This window comes from Triturus cristatus, chromosome 5_1, assembly GCF_964204655.1.
Source record: "Triturus cristatus chromosome 5_1, aTriCri1.1, whole genome shotgun sequence".
In the NCBI taxonomy this organism is placed as follows: Eukaryota; Metazoa; Chordata; class Amphibia; order Caudata; family Salamandridae; genus Triturus; species Triturus cristatus.
In genome coordinates this window covers 768,857,231-768,873,529 of record NC_140587.1, presented here as the reverse complement: position 1 = coordinate 768,873,529, position 16,299 = coordinate 768,857,231, and the positions used below count along the sequence as shown (strand labels likewise).

The following is a 16,299-nucleotide window of genomic DNA, read 5'->3' as shown; positions in this document are numbered from 1 at the left end:
GTACACAAATCAATAAAAAGAGGTTAAAAAACAACCTTTAAAGGCTTCCTGGTTTTGTAAGCTTACCAAAATGATTACACTGTCTTTGTCATAATGTTTCATAATAAGCAGGCTAGACCTATGGCATTGGAGATAACATCTCCAGTCCACCAAACAGGCATGTAGCTTGTCACCATTGCCAATTTATACCTAGTTTTGAGATTAGATTTTTCCAGAAGGCAACCATCAGACACTAAACCCTTTGTCTATAAAGGTAATCTGTGATATTCCATGTAACAAAATACATAAGTGTTTGGCTTTATAACAGGGTAATATTAAGCCATACTTAAATGCGTATGGACTTTAACATGTTGTCAGACACAGGGGTGTTGTGCTTCTATAAGAGGCATGTTTGGGAAGCTCCCCCCAACAGAGCAGTGGTTCTTCAGAGTTTGCGTGCATATTTTAGGAGAAAGTAAGCAAGTCATACGGCATCAGCATTGGTCTTATAAAAGATATCGTATTAGTGAAGTTCTACTTCGTGGGGCTCCCCCCTGATCGTGAAAATTCTGCTTATTCACCCTACACTGTTTATTTAGATTATGCGAAATAGATGAACACTTTGGCATTATAGTGCCACGGCAAAAACTAAGTATTATTACTTTAGGAAAGAGGGCGATAGGAGTCTTGAACCTTCCAGATAAATCAGTGGCTCTGGCAACGTCTCTCGCGGCACAGTGGGGAAGCTTAGCTGCCTGAGAACAGTCAGTCAGTCAGGGAAGCTGGTTTGATTTGCAGGTGCGGCACGTCCCCGCGTCGGCCACTGAGCCCAACTACATCCGCTTTCCTTATGAAGTGGCAGCGCGTAAACGGCGTCCTCCTGCCTACCCCTGCAGGGGGCGGTCTCGGCGACGCGCCTCCCGCGCAATAATGGAGCTGCCGCGTAAGAGGCCAGATAAAAGGCTCGCTGTGCCCGTAGGACCTAGGGGGACTGAAGACAACAAGCTGCAGCAGTAGGCACGGCGGAGGCCAGACCAGGAGGAGGGGCGAGGGGCAGGTGGAGGCAGCAGACAACAACTAAGGCATGCTAGTGACCGCAACAACAGGTAGGGCAGAGGGGCGCCAGAGTTCTCTATACACTGCTGCGCCTACTCACTGACGCTTCCACGCAAAAATTATTTCCGTTTCTCAAATCTCTACAAATATCAAGTAGAAAGTCAAAGTGGTGAAGAGAGCCGTCGAGTGGAAGTGGGAAAGGTGGAGGATTCTGCCAGTAAGCTGCACCAGCAGTCATTTATTTATATATAACTCAATAATATTTTATATTGACGTTTTGTAAAACGGAGTAGTAGTACAACTTTTGCGCCTCCCTATACCCCCTACGACACTTTTCTAAGAGTGCTGCTACCCCAAATTAGCGAGGTTCCAGTGCTGTACCTCCCCACCTCAGTTTGTGGTTGCCAACAAGCTGTCTTCCAGTGGCATCATTTTAAGAACCCTTAATGTTACTTGGGTATGTGATGGGACCAGTATGTCTCTGATGGAGTTCTAGAGGGGCAACGACTTCATGAATTTCAGTTATGGCCTTGACATCATGAGAGCTTTTCTCAATCTCCAGAATGTGCCATAGCTTGTGGTACCAATCTAGCGTCCTGTTTTTTCCAGGCAAAGCTAGTATTTAAAAATCTTGGGCTGATCTGGAAAAGCTGGATAAGACAATTGCTGTGTTATTAATCTTCATTCTTATATCTATCACAAGTTATCTCTTCTGAAGAAAAGGAACAATCTGCTATGCCTAATACATCCGCCACACCATACAGAGTAACGTCACCAGATAACTCTTTAAACAATTCTTCATTGTCCGGCCAACTCGCAAACATCTGCAGTACCTCGTTCGCATCCTACAATGTATCATACCGGGCTGAGGTGAAGTCTGCATTTTTACCTCTTTCAACAGTCTGCACACCAAATGGTGTTCCTCCACAGGGTTTCAATCTACATATTTGTGACCAACTGAAATCGCTGATATGGTCCTGTATGCCTTACCTTGTCACTTTAGGCCCAAGTGAAAATTAAAAGCATGCACTACATCTGCAGAAGCGGGATGTAAGTCCTGTTCCAAACAACAGCTTGATCACCTACTCCAGCCAGTCTTATAGCATTTGTGTGTGCCTCGGCCCCAAAACTCCATAATGAGCGATGCAGGTCGTCACAATCATACTGAACAGCAGAAATGCATATTTCACCAGTAGTTGCCAATTTTGCAGAAAAGCCCCCGTTGCCAGAGCCCCAGATTTAGCCCTCCAACTGAAATGCCTCCCATTTGAAAGTTAATTCTGGAAGGAAAGTTCAGCTGGCACAAACCCCATCACTCCTTCAGCCACCAAGCTTTTGACAGGTCCAGATTCCGATCTCTTAAATCCATCCAATGGTACAACTCCAAGTCTGCCCTTTCATTGTACACACTCAGAAGGTTCTCCACTACTGAAATCTGTGATCTTGGCAAACATGTTAGAACCAATTTGCCAAATCTGCCAGTATCTTCAGCCTTATACCTCCTAGATGATTCAGATATCATACCATTGAAACGTCCATCCTTAGAAGGATCCATCTTTGGACCTTGTGTTTGGTGATGGTCCGTATCGCAAAAGAACCTGCCAGTGGCTCTAGGTAATTTATGCGTAGTGTGATTTCATGATCTGACCACCGAACTCCCAATTCACCCGTCCCCACATTCTGATCCACAGCCCAAATGGCTAGAATCCAAATTTATCACCATGTCCTTCCTGCCTTCTGGCCTTTTAAAACCATTCCAAGATGCCTTCTTTGTGTGCACATGCATGGTAATGTGCCCTTGTATGTCCACCATCTTGGAAGGCTTTTTCTTAGGCTCTATGAAAAACTATTCCAAGATGACCACTCTTGCAAATTGGCCATCTCAGAATGTTTTTTCAAAAAGCCTCCCATTATGGCCACCAGGCACGTACACCATGCATCCATCTTGGGAAAAAAACAGCGCTGGCAAAGTAAAAGGCCTGTGGCCCAATATCACAGGCAAGACTATTGACTTTGCTGAAATGCAAGCCAGAACGCTTGGTTGCTTCCCACTTTATGGGAAGTCTAGGTACATGTTTTCATCCACTTATTGAAGCAGCTCCCCTTTTATTTTAAAGGTTTTCAAAACTTTTCTTAGCAAAGACCAAACTACACATGGAATAGAGATTTTGACAACATTTGACCTTATAAGGGTGCAGAACCTAAAAGGGACAAAAGATGCCATGCTGAGGGGAAATAAGGTGCTGTAGTTCCCTCTGACTTGGCTACACTAATTCACCAGGTTAAAAAACATTAAAAATCAAACGGTGATAACCAGATATTGTGGTTTCAGAATGTCTCACTTTAAAAAGTTAATATTTTGTAGGTTTTGGTGAATGGTACAACTTGAAGTATAGAAGGGAATGTAGGGTTGTGTCATAAGTGCAAGCACTGTACGGTCTTATTGATGCGCTGTGTTCCATCTCGCCGGAACCCAAATATTCAGAAGCAACAGGGTCTTTAACCGCAAAGTAAACAAGCAGTGGTAAAACCAGTTGAACTCACACTCGTAAAGACCATGCCTTGCAGTTGTCCTTGTGACCTGAAGTCGTATGGTAAGCCTGCTGTGGGTGAGACGCAAGCTGATTGCACAGAAAATGGTTCTGGGAGGGCAAGAGGGGCGCAAGGTTGTCATGGGAGGCTTGGTTTAAGGCTAATTAAAGAGTTTACAAAATGTTCGGAGAATTTGAGTTCAAACACAATTTTAAAGTGGCGAGAGTCTCACCATTAGCACTAATGACTACAATTTGTATTTTCTAGGCTGCCAAAATGATGAGCACAAAGCCAAGACTCGTTGTCCCTTATGGACTGAAGACTCTATTGGAGGGACTCAGTCGAGCCGTCCTGAGAATACAGCCAAATAGCATCGCCCAGTTTGCATCTACATATTTTACAGAGTTACTTCAATACCGAGAGTGTAAGTTTAAAGTTTACGTTCAAAATTCAGCCTGTACATAACATAGCATGTGTATTTGTATAGCAAAAGTTCACGCCTTGAGGTATTCTGGTGCTGGCTAATAAGTGTTAGTTGCAGGGGCGACTTCTCTGTAAGAGCGGAAAGAGTGTTGCCCCGCCTCCCAAATCACCATCAAAAGCCTCAGAGCTGAAAAATAAAATGGTAATAAAGTTAATTTATTACCATTTAATTTTTTTATCCTCCGCCCCGAACCGAGGGTCAGTACGGGGTAGGGCTTGCAGACTGACGGCATCAGGGGGAGGGTGGGGTTTCCTGGGCAGTTTTCAAAGTGTGCATCTCTCTGTGGCTGGCTGTCTTGCGACGGTCAGCCAGACATGCGCACTTTGAAACCTCTAACCCAGTTGTCTTGAGACAACTGGGTCAGAGCAAGTGCAGGGCTCCAGTGTCCTCGGTAGCGGCGAGAGAGGCCGCTCCCTCCAATCTTGGCCCTTTTCTCATGCTGGTGAGAGCAGCGCCAGGATCGGCTAAGGCAGTTGGCTGAGGTTCGTATCGGACTTCAGCAGGAAGAGGACATGCAGCGAGGAGGACGTTGTGCTTAAAGTGGTTTTTATTTTTACCCACCGCCCATTTGCCCACCCCACCACTCCCCATAGATGCCAGCCGTGACTGATTTATTGTTTCCCAGCTGACTGGTACTCAATATAATAGCCTCGGAATGAAAAGTGGACCAGCTGAGATTTTCAACTGTGGCCATACATAGCTGCTATTCTTGTCACCCAAGAGCAATGATGTCTTTCCACTCTACTGCTACAGTGGCTCCTCTGAAGGTAAGCAAAGTTAGCTCAGCAGCTTCCGTGTTTCATGCGGCCACTCAGCAAACTTTATCTTACAGAAAAAAAATCTTCAAACGAGATTTTGGTAAAACTAATGACACTAGCTCGCAGGTTATGGGGGTCTTTTGTAGGTTTTGCTAAAGCTACCTTCTGATCAGTTTCAGTCGGTAGCTAAAAATAAACAAAAATGCCTGTGTCATTTTGTAGCCACGCGCCTACACAGTGAGACAGCTTTCTGTGTCAAAAGCTTATTTTTAAATATTAAGCCATGCTGCACCGCATCAGGGATGCTTTGCAGCATGGCTAAAACCCAATGGCAGAGCCAATAGGCTTCAATGCTGAGACCTGGTTTTGCCAATGCTTGTTATTATCTTCTGTTCTGGACTGCCAGTTAGGTCGGGATTCTCCCAAGTGAGTACAGTCTAAAAAACAGAAAACAATGGAAAAATTAGCTCAGTTGCCATAGAAGATAAACTGGTTATGTAATAAATTATTAATGGCCTGAATGCTTATGAATATTATGTTTGGTAAGAAATCTAAAAAGCTGCGTAACCTCTGATATAAAATATGATTGTTATAGAACTTGAAATTACCACAGAAACATTTGTCGCTGTGTATAATTTGTTACATCATTACTCTGTGCTCCCATCCCAAGGTAACAAACATAACAGATAAAAGATCATTGTTGGAAATGTGCCTTTCCTACTGGGTCACCCCAAGGTGTTTGCTTTTTTGATGAACCCTGTTTTTGCTTGCTGTAGGACTTTGTGCTTTTTACCCCTGCTAACCAGTGCTAACATGTCTTTGCTCCTCCTTTCAACATGATGACATTGGCAAAACCCTGACTGGTATAATTAACAATCATATAAGTCCCTAGTATATGGTACCTACAGGTTTCCCCGGGCCTCTCATTTAAATGATTGCAGTAAAAGGGGTAGTAATCTAGGGGATCTACTTCGCCTGGACAAGGCTAAAATTGGTGTCTCAGGGCTAACTTATAGGTGGGTTATACCCCTTCAAACCCACAACCTCATACAGAACAGTGACCAAGGCTATCGGTTAGTCATATGTAGTTTGTGAATCCAAGTTTCAAACTTTAATTAGAGTTCTGAGTATATTGAGAGCAAATAATTCCATGTTGTCATATTAAAGAAAGGTATTTTATTTGTCTTTTTGTGCTTCTTACTGCCTAAGCGATGTTGGCTGTATACAAAGATTTGATATCAGGCCTGGGTTTATTTCAAGACTGTGTATAAATTCCACAGTTCCACAATTGAATCCCATAAGTAAAATAATGACATTCTGAAGAATGATTGAGAAGGCATAGACCACAAATCTATTCCATTTTTTAATGTTATGAATTCGTTTAAACAGTCATGAATATTTCAAACAGGCAGCAAAAGAGAAAAACAAAATCTGTTATTTAGTCATCATGTTAAAGGGGGTAGAACGTGGGGGGGGGAGTTGGGGATTGTTTTAAAAGCATACATACTGCAAAGACATTAATAAAGGGGGTGGATACCCCGGCAGGACTCGAAACACTTATCCTAGGGTACAAAAGAATGTATCTATGTAGCGACGGAATTGTATTATGTACGAACCAAGGTGCGGTATGTAAAGAATAAGGATGCTACAAACGTCTATTATGGTACTTTTGTATTGCGAAACCCTGAAAATCAATAAAAAATGTTTAAAAAAAAAATCATGTTAAAGTTCATGAAGACTATATACATTAGGCTTGCAAAAGTGTCATAAAACCTGTCAAAAAGGTGGGACATGGCACCCTGGTGGTCAGACAGTGAGGGTTCTACCAGTTAAAGGGGGGTGCTGTGCTAGTATACTGGTGTACATACATTGGGATCCATAGTTGTCATGCATGGAAACGTTGTTATTGAATTAAGAATTACCATCATTTGGATTGATACAGTGAAGTGAACCGGTCAGAGTATGAACATGGCGTCGTTCTAAATGCATGAAAATAGTCATCACGCTAAGTGACTCCGATGCAGGTGCCTACCAATAAAGCAAGAATTATGGGGAGGTAATATTCTTCAGGAAGTCAGTCTGGACGAAGAGTACATTTTAGTTTTCATTTGCTGTACATGACTAACCTGTAACTTAAATGTCACCAATGGACTGCATCACTCATTGTGCCACCCACTGCAGTGACAATGTAAACATGACTGCAGGCCTGCCTCCAGTAGCATGCATAGCTGTGCAGGTGTAAATTCCCAGTTTGACCAATCAAAATAACCCATTGAAAACCCTGTTTTAAATATTTAATAGCCACTCCTGGTAAGCCGCTCTGAACATTCAGGGCAGGGTGCATGTTATTTAAAAGTAGAGCATGTAAAGGTTAATTTTAAACATGTTCAAGACACATTGACAAGCACATCGAAGCTAATTTCACTTTGCAGGGTTGGCTATTTCATAGAAAAGCATTGGGATGCAATATAAAGTTTAATGTTATATCCGCTTAGGAATCAGCTACAAATTGAATTTTTATACTGTTTTACGTGGTTATTACAAGCCCAATTGACTGTTGAAGTCGGATTTGTAATAAATATGGTAGATGTTTTAAAAGACGCATTTGCCCTGCCAAAAGTCAGACAGCTGAGTTTGCCTTTTGGTGTCTCTCTTTTGCCAGCCAGTAATTAGCATTTCAGTTATCGGGACTGAGGTTTGAACTTGACCCACGACAGGGACAAAAGCTCTTGGGTGCAGGGAGGTGTTGTGCCCTTGATGGAATGGGCAATGGGCTGGGACCAATGTCTAATTACTTCATTGCGGCCTACTCTGTCACAGGAAGATGTAGATAAGACTCGAGCCTGCACCCTTTTCTTCCTCCATCCAGACTGGTCTCCATCAGAGTGGGCCTTTTACTGTTATCACAGGATTAAATCCTAAAATGGAATGTTAAGACCTGCTTTACGTGTGTGCAGTGGTTGTTCATATGACATTGGGAGTGCACTTGAACTATGGGAAATGTAATGCTAAAACAATTTCTGTGTATACGCTGTTTGGTTGCTGAAAGCTCACCTTTGTGCTACCAGACTTGAGTCTGAGTTTGTTGGGGGTTTCAGGTCTGCTTAAACTAGGGTTTAGTGTTAGATGTGGAGGGGAAGGGGAGGGCTTGGATTAGCAAAGTGCTCATCCCCAGTTCTCAGAGCCCAAGGTTGATGTGAGTGTCCAAAGACGTCAGCCATCTTGAAAATGCCCATAGCAGGAACTTTTGCTGTGTTTGTTAGGGCACCTTCAGGGTCATTTCAATCCACAAGCTCATGCCAAGCATAAACGTGGCATCTCCACACACCCGCTTCAGAACACTCCTGGACCTTTGGGAGATTTGAAGAGGAATGAACCTGCTGTTGTGACCTGAAGAGCCTAGAAGATTGGACCTGATCTCACTCCTGTGCCCAAGACAAGTTAGTGTGCTCCAAGGGTTATAAGACTGATCTCCTGTTTAAAGCTACGGGGCGGAGTCTGGTCATCGACCTGAGATGGCCGCCTGCTGAGTGAGCTCTGTGGCTCGTTAGAGCCACAGAGGCTATTGCAGTGCCCCTGAAGCAGATGCGGGGGGAGGTGGCCCTTGTCCCACGAGGACCCCGGGCCCCACCTTTGGATGCAGATTGGCCACCGCAGTCCTGGACCATGGATATTCCCATCTGGAGGGCCAGCGCTTTGAGTTTCTTACTGCGACTGCATCTGCAGCAAATACTGCATTGTCTCAGCCTCAGCCATGAAACCTGCAGCACTGGGGCGGGCCCAGGGCCCGCAGGCCTCTTCACGCTGACATGGAGGCCTGAGCCCCGGAGATGTCTCCCAATGTGAGGAGACTCTTGGTTCGTCCACGATTGAGCTGGCTGCGACGTTTAAGGTGGGGCCCGCATTCCCCACCGTCCCAGGGACGGCGTCTGCAGCCACATTGCAGCACAACACCCAGTGGCTGGGCCTTGGGACATCTTCAGGCCCCACAGCCCCTTTTCATACTGTTACAAGGGCCTTGCCCTGGGCCAATCTCTGCTGCCCAGATCAACGGGTCTTAAGGGGACCAGCCCGGTTCTGCTGGCAGACCTCCCGACCACTGCACCAACCTCACGGACCCGCTCCCCCATTCTTGGAGATCCTGAGGCACGAGGCCACGCTGTGAGAGGCTGTGTGACTTCAACGCAGCCTGGGGCAGGTTTGTTTGCCACGTTATGCTTGCCACCCCTCTTTGCACTATAGGTAATCATCTACCTAGCTTCCTCTGAAGCTACCCTGCCATGTAAGACAGTGCCCGTCTGGCTTGTTGCGGGCCTGCCGCAAGGGTGTAGGACAGCCCAGCTGGGGGGTGGACCCGTATTAGAGCCTTATTGGTGTGTTTGGAGTGCATTGTCAGATACGGCCTAGGAGAGACCCACTTGGACTTGGGCCCTATTGGGGTCCTCTACATTCTGTGAATTGGACTGGTGGGGGGGCGGCATGCATCTCACAGCGGCAGCCCCCCAAGGAAGAGCGCTTGACCGCCCCGCCCCGCCCCCTCTTCTGAGGTCCAACTGGAGCATCATTGAGTCCAACCGTAATTGACAACCTGGCCTGCCCCAGCCTCTCATACTCTTCATTCATCCCTGCCTGTTGTGACTCCGCACTCCCCCTTGTTTCAATGGAATAGAGCTGAGACTACCTTGTGAACCCCAGAGCACGGCCTCTCGCCTGGGTCGGAGTGGAGCTGCAGGGCCCCTCATGCCTGGCACTGATAACTGTGTTGGGGTACTCTGGGGGGGTTTCTTTCTCACACACTTTCCCTCTCCTGCCTTCTGACCAGGGCGGCTCCTGGTGGCTGCCACAATCTTCCTATCATCACAGCGTGGCCTACGTATCCAGCTGCTGGGGCCATCAACCGTACTGTTGGGGAGTTGTGTCTCTTCTCGTCCCCAGAACCAGCGATGTCTCCCGGTAAGTCCACCCAACAACTGCTCCTCACAGAGGTGGTCTCACAGCCATGTCTCACAACCGCCCCACCTGTTACGATCATCCAGGCTTTGGCCGCTGCTCTAGATCCCATGATGGACCACATCCTTCAGGAGATCACCGCAGTGCAGTGGGTCAACGTCTGGAGAGCATGGATACCAAGATGTCTGACCTCACTGGGAAATCAAAGTCTTTCTGGGCCGACATAGCTGGATTCAGTGATAGACTGGTGGGGTTGTTGAACAACGCCTGTCGATTGTGAAGGAGCAACAAAACTTCATCCTGGACCGAGATTCGGAACTGTGGCTCTTATTCAATAAAATCTCCGACCTTGAGGACCGGAGCCACATGGAGTATTTATTTCTCAGTATTTGCGGAGCGAGTGGAGGGGTCCGATATCCGTGGCTTCTACAGAGACCTCCCCACTCACATGGGGCTGACTGAGGCCCACAACTTGGCCCACAATGCTCAGTGGCTCCGGGGCAGGCGCGGCCCCTCATCCTCGCCTTCTTTCACTATGAGCAGGTTTGGCGACTACTTTCAGTGGCCTGTACTTGTGGCCCGTATGACTTTGAGGACCAGGAGATCTGTTTTGTGGCAGACTTCTGCCGGGAAACCAGTGACAAAAGGAAAGTCTTCCTTGCCCTCCAACAACTGCGCAAACTGAATATTAAATTTGGCCTCTTTGAACCCACACACATGAGGATCTCGAAGTACGGAAGGTCCAAGGACTCCCTTCATCCCTGGGAATTGCAGTCCTTTCTGGAGGGCCTCCAAGACCAGGGGATGGACACAGTGACAGCGCCTGTGGAATCGTTGGTGGGGCTTTGCTAAGAGGACGTCCTCCCCTTGGTGTGTGAGGACCGAAGCACCCGAGGGGTTTGACACCTGGACAGGTTACAGGACCGCCAGGCAGTCCCCAGAGTGGCAAAGACAAGGCAATATGGGTGGTGGCAGAGCTTACACAGGACAGAGGACTCAACAAATTCCGCTCCCCGTTGAAGCACAGCCCGCTTGAGGACTGAAGACCCCCCTCCCCCGCCCTGCTCCAGTTGCTACTGCAGGCCTGAACTGCATGCTGCTTGCCTGAGCCCTGTTCATCATCTGGACAGATAAATGAATATTGCCATATTTTTTGAGAGACTGCCCCTTGGGCTAGTCTTATGCTGATCTACTGTTTATTGACTTTGCTTCTGTTTTCTGTGCCATGTTGGCAATGGGTTGTGCGGGGTGTAGCCTGTTGTCCACCCAGCCCTGCAAGGATTTTTTCCTTGTTTTTTTTTTTATCCTGAAATGCTCCATGTCGAATGCCTGCTCTTGGGGAAACCTTGCTGCACCTCACCCTCCAGGGGAGGGTGGGCTGGTTGCGGATCTGGATATCCTCTGGGGGCCTGGGTAACCTTTCTTGTTCACCTTGCTTCACTGCTCATCTCCCTTCCGCCCTAGCCCCAGTGACCACTCTCCAGCTCACCTCTCCCTGGCCGACGCGGCTCCTCATCTGTTCTGGCTGACTTTCTCGCTGTGTGGGTCCCAGTTTGGATCCACAATACATGGTTTCCGGACTTTCCCAATGAGCCGGACCCAAGCTCCTCATAAGCTTGCCCCTGCTCAATCCCTCTTTCCCGACTTCCCCTCCATCTCCCTCCTCCCGCATTTTGTTGCGGGTTTCCCCGTGTTGTCCTCCTCCTCCTCCTCATCTGCCCCTTCCCCTCCACCTTTCTATCTCCTCCTCTCTTCCACCTGATGTCCCCTCCTTGTCTTCTCTCACTGCATCCTCTTCCTTCTGGTCCCACTTCTTCCTCTACTCTCAATTTTCCTCCCTTCTTTAGCGTCCTTCTCTGTGGCCGTCTGCATTCCCTGACCCCCAAACCTCCGGAATGTGAATGGCCTCACTCGATCAAGCGCAAAAATACCTCCATTACAAGCATGTCGATGTGGCCCTCCTTTATGGGATCCACCTCTGAAGAGGAGTCAGAGTGCAGATGATCCACAGCAGCCACCGTCCTGCCACGGCAGACTGGTACGGGAAGCTCCAGAAATGCAGTGTTGCGATTCTTTAGTGTAAGTATCTGCCCTTTACTGTCCTCAGGACATGGATAGACCCATATGGCCGTTACACATTCATCAAACTCTGTTTTGGGGGGAGAACCCTTTGTGCAGGGTCAGTATACGTGCAAACGGGGGCTAAACCAGTTTCTTCTTCAGCTTAATCACCTACTAACAGAAATTGATGCCATACACACTGGCTCATTGGGTGGAATGGAAATTGTCCTGTGATGTGGTCATGGAACCGCACCTGCCCACTGATTATGAAGAACGCTGACCAGGCCATACTTGGTGGTATAGTCGCTGATCATGGTCTTGTATACATCTGGAATCTCTCCCGCACTGCGACTTGAGAGTTTACCTTCCTCTCACCGGTGCATGGTACCCAATCTCGTCTGGATTATTTTGTCATCTCCCAACAGGTGGTTGCCCTTACACGGATCCTTGATGGCACAATCTCAGATCACTCCCCAATTCTCCTCTCCTTGGACCTCAGGCTTTCATCCCCGGGGCCGCAAACCATGGCCCCCCAATATCTCATGCTATTGTTCCCCCATGAGCAAATCCCACCTCCGGACACAAGTTTCCTCCTATTTTGAGCATAACAAGAGTTCTGTCCCCTCCCTGTGCACCCTGTGGGTGGACGCAAAGGTGACCATCCAGGGCCAATTTTTTGGAGACTCTGCCCTTGCCAGTAAAACAGGGCTGTGTGTCAGAGAACCCTAGAGGACGAGACCGCGTCCCTCACCTGCCTCTAATACTGCAGATCCCTCAACCCCTCTCCGCGGTCGTCTAGAGAAGTCCCGCTTGGACCTCAATGGACTTTATACATCCAAGGCTGAGTATACGCTGCAAAGGAGGAAGGGCCAGCACTATAAACAAGAAGGGGAGACTACTGATGGCCCAGTTATGCCAGAAGGAGGAGGCATTGGCTATCTCATTCATCAGGTCTGCTGATGGCAGGTACTATCCTTTGCTGGCTGCAGGACATTGCTAATGAGTTTGCGACCTTCTACCAGGCCCTATACACTCCGAAGGTGATTGCGGACCCCGCCTGCCTGGAGGCCTTATTTGATGGCATACGCCTCCACCGCCTCAATGACTTAGACAAGGACATCCTCCAGGGAAAGATCAACAAGATGGAAACAGCGCAGGCCATCTCCAACCTCCCGACCCATAAGGCCCCGGGTGAAGATGGCTTCCAGGCGGAATTCAACTAGTGGGCAGATATGGAAGTTGTGGACTTCCTCTACGAGGCCTTCCAGGATGCGGGACACGTGGGATCCCTGAGTTCGATCTCAAATATGGCTAGGATCGTCATCCTCCCCAAGCCTGGGAAGGCACCCCTCTGTGACAGCTACCGGCTCATATCACTGTTCATCAGGGATGTTTAGGTCCTTTTTGTTCTGGCAGCACACCTCCGGGCAGTGATCCCGACATTGATCCACCCCTTACAGGTGTGTTTTGTCCGTGGGCACTCATCCTGAAATCCCCTCCGCTCCCAGATCTACTCACTATGGTCCGCTTGCTGGAGGATGCCCTAGCTCTCTCCCTGGACGCTAAGAAAACATTCCCAAGATTCAGATTCTCTGTGATGATTTTATAGCCAAGGTCAGGTGGCTTTATGAGTCACCCACTAACCGGGTCAGTTGCAGGGGTTTTCTCCTGGTCCCCTTCCTGGTCTGCTAAGGGACGCGTCAGGGGTGTCCTCTGTCGCCCCTCATCTTCCTCCTGACCATGGAACCGTTAGCTTCCTCCCTCTGCCAAACACCATGGATAACTGCCATCCCAACGTAGGTGGAGAGCCTCAACATTATATGCAAATGACATTTTGACAACGCTCTTGGACCTCCTCGCTCGATCTTGGCCCTGCTCGACATCATTTCCGACTTTGCGGCCTCCACAGGATACCGGATCAACTGGGACAAGATTGAGGCCTTGCCAATGTCTCGGATGGCCACCTAAGCATCTGTGTCTTCCTACCCATTCCAGTGGAAGCCCTCTCGCGTTCACTACTTAGGGATTTACATCAACCGGGTCCTGGAGCGTATGGCGGCGGACAACCTTGAGCCACTGCTGGCCCGTGCTTACTTGGACTACGATAAGTGGACCTATATTGGACTCATTATGGGGCAGGACGCAGTCGGTCAGAACGGTGACTCCGCTCAGGTTCACCTATGTTCTGTACAAAATCCCCATGCTTGTGTGTCTCTCGCTCCTACGTACAGTGGACAGGGACATTATATCTTTCCTCTGGGGAACGCCTCAGCCTCGGGTGACCAGCAACAGGCTCATTGCCTACCGTCAGTGGGGGGGCTAGGTTCCCTGTCGGTAGAGCATCTCGCCTTGGCGCTGCATTTGGTGCTGCTTCCCTACATGCTCTTCCAGACACTAGATCCACCGCTTTCGCTCACTATTTATTTTGTAATTCTTTTTATTGAACACATCTGTGGATTCAGCAGGATGGAATGGAATAGCATATATGTTTTTTTCAGTTTTTGGTGTTGTGTAAACGAAACCATCAATAGTTAGCTAAGCACCCTGTAGCCTGTACAACTCTGGTCCTAATTCAAGAGTTCAACACTGTCCCAACAAAGTTTTATGTACTGACATTCAGATGCTCCACAGAAAAACTGCAAATAGGATAAAAAGTGGACGGGGGAAGGGAGGGCGGGGGAGGGATAGCCGTCCTCCTCGTGTTGTACCTGATGGACGTAATCTCAAACTTTAAAATCTCAGTCTGATCTGTATTTCTAATACTATTTCCTCAGCACCTCAGGCAGGGGGGTGGGGAGCCCATATGTGCCTTCTAGGTAAAGTCTGGATAGGCTGCCTAAGGCAGCCATGCGCGTATTGTCCTGGAACGTAAATGGCCTATTGGATCGGTTCAAACGTACGGCAGTCCTCAAATATGCGCAGCGTGCGGAGATTGACGTGCTCCTCCTTCAAGAGACCCACCTTCTGGGTAGTAAATGTCCCTTTCTCGCCTGTTACGGTTATGATAGGGTCTGGCACTCAGGCTTTGCTAGGGGCTCCCGGGGGGTGGCTATCCTGCTTAAACGGTCCTTTCCTTTTGTACTGACTCAGGTGCATCTAGACCCCCAGGGAATGGCTGTTGCGGTGTGTGGTACTCTTGAGGGGCGACCGTTAACTGCTGTCCCTCTACGCAGCGCCGTCCCTGTTGCAGACCGCTCTCTCTTACACCGCAGATCTCCTCCCGGGGCCTCCGGCGGGGTCGCTTGTCCTCGGGGGAGATTTTAACGCTGTCTACACACCCCATCTGGACTCGACGGGCCCGGTCTCTCTCACCAGAAGCACTCGTGCGAAGCAGTTAGCGTGTTGGGCTGAGGCCCAGGGCCTGTGTGACGTCTGGAGGGTTTGGCACCCACGCGATCGCCAATATACCCACACTTCGGCGGCACACCTTTCTCATGCCCGGATTGACCTAATCTTTGTCCCCTCTACCGAGTGTGCAGGGGTTCGCGATGCCTGCATTCTTCCGAGGGGCCTCTCTGATCACTCGCCAGTGCTTCTCGCTCTCGGCCCACTTCCCTTTTCTGCCTAGGGTCTTTGGGTCTACATTCCTCAATCTAGTAGCTTTGAGGAGTGGTATATGGGCAGAATGTTGTCTCACTGAAGGCAGTTCAGATCGAGGGAAAAGACAATATTACAGCAGACACTATAAGTTAGCATAGTCTTTCCTCTCCTCCTGAATCTGTATGTAAGTTCTTGGTTCTGTATGCCAGAGATTTGGGGAGCCATTTGTAAACATCTTTACTTCTCCTGAGAACACTCAGTTGTCCACATTCTATTCTAGTTTTTGACTTCCAGGAGCTTGGGAAGTAGATGCCCTTTCTACACCATGGCCTTCTTAACCTCTTTATTCCTTTCTTCCTATTCTTTTAATTCATTGTTGGCTTCTGAAACGTCACGAAGAAGCAGTAGAGGTGAAAGTGGTTCTCCCTTCTTGAACTTGCAAGACTTGGTTTCCTCTTCTACAATCCATGTCTCTCTCCTCCTTGGAGGATCCTGGTATCTCCTTTCCCTCTTTGAGTATCAGAGTATTAGCCTCTTCAACCACTACCACTATCGACTTGGAGGTTGAAAGGAGCGGCCTTCAGAACATGGGTGTCAGTTCACTTGCTTCTGGTCTTCAGTTGGCTTTGTAAAGTCAGGAATGCCTACAACGTTTATAGAACTCACATGGGTGGGCAGAGTTAGCACCCTTACTCCCTGTTCTTTCTCCAGTACTGAGGTGGATATCTCCGCAAAAATAACAAGGACGAGTAGGGCTAATTGCAATGAAAACTACCGGTAAGTAACTGGAGTGTTATCTTTACTTTGCTGCTATGAGTAATTAAGAGGTTTTATCAGAACTTCATGAGGATTCCATTATTTCTCAACGTAGGGCTCACAGCATGGTCAGCAATAACACATTTGATTCTGTGAAATGCAGTTAGGAAATTCTACTTACGT

At 48.1% G+C, this 16,299-nt stretch overlaps 1 protein-coding gene across 1 annotated transcript in view; it reads left to right on the top strand.

Moving 5' to 3' along the window:
- The first annotated feature begins 974 nt into the window (after window positions 1-974).
- CABYR (calcium binding tyrosine phosphorylation regulated) overlaps window positions 975-16,299 on the top strand; it is a 153,001-nt gene continuing 137,676 nt past the window's right edge. The window contains exons 1-2 of the mRNA XM_085605750.1: window positions 975-1,085; window positions 3,835-3,991. Coding sequence (XP_085461876.1) covers window positions 3,844-3,991 — 148 coding nt within the window. The 5' untranslated portion in view covers window positions 975-1,085; window positions 3,835-3,843. The remainder of the gene's footprint in view (window positions 1,086-3,834; window positions 3,992-16,299) is intronic.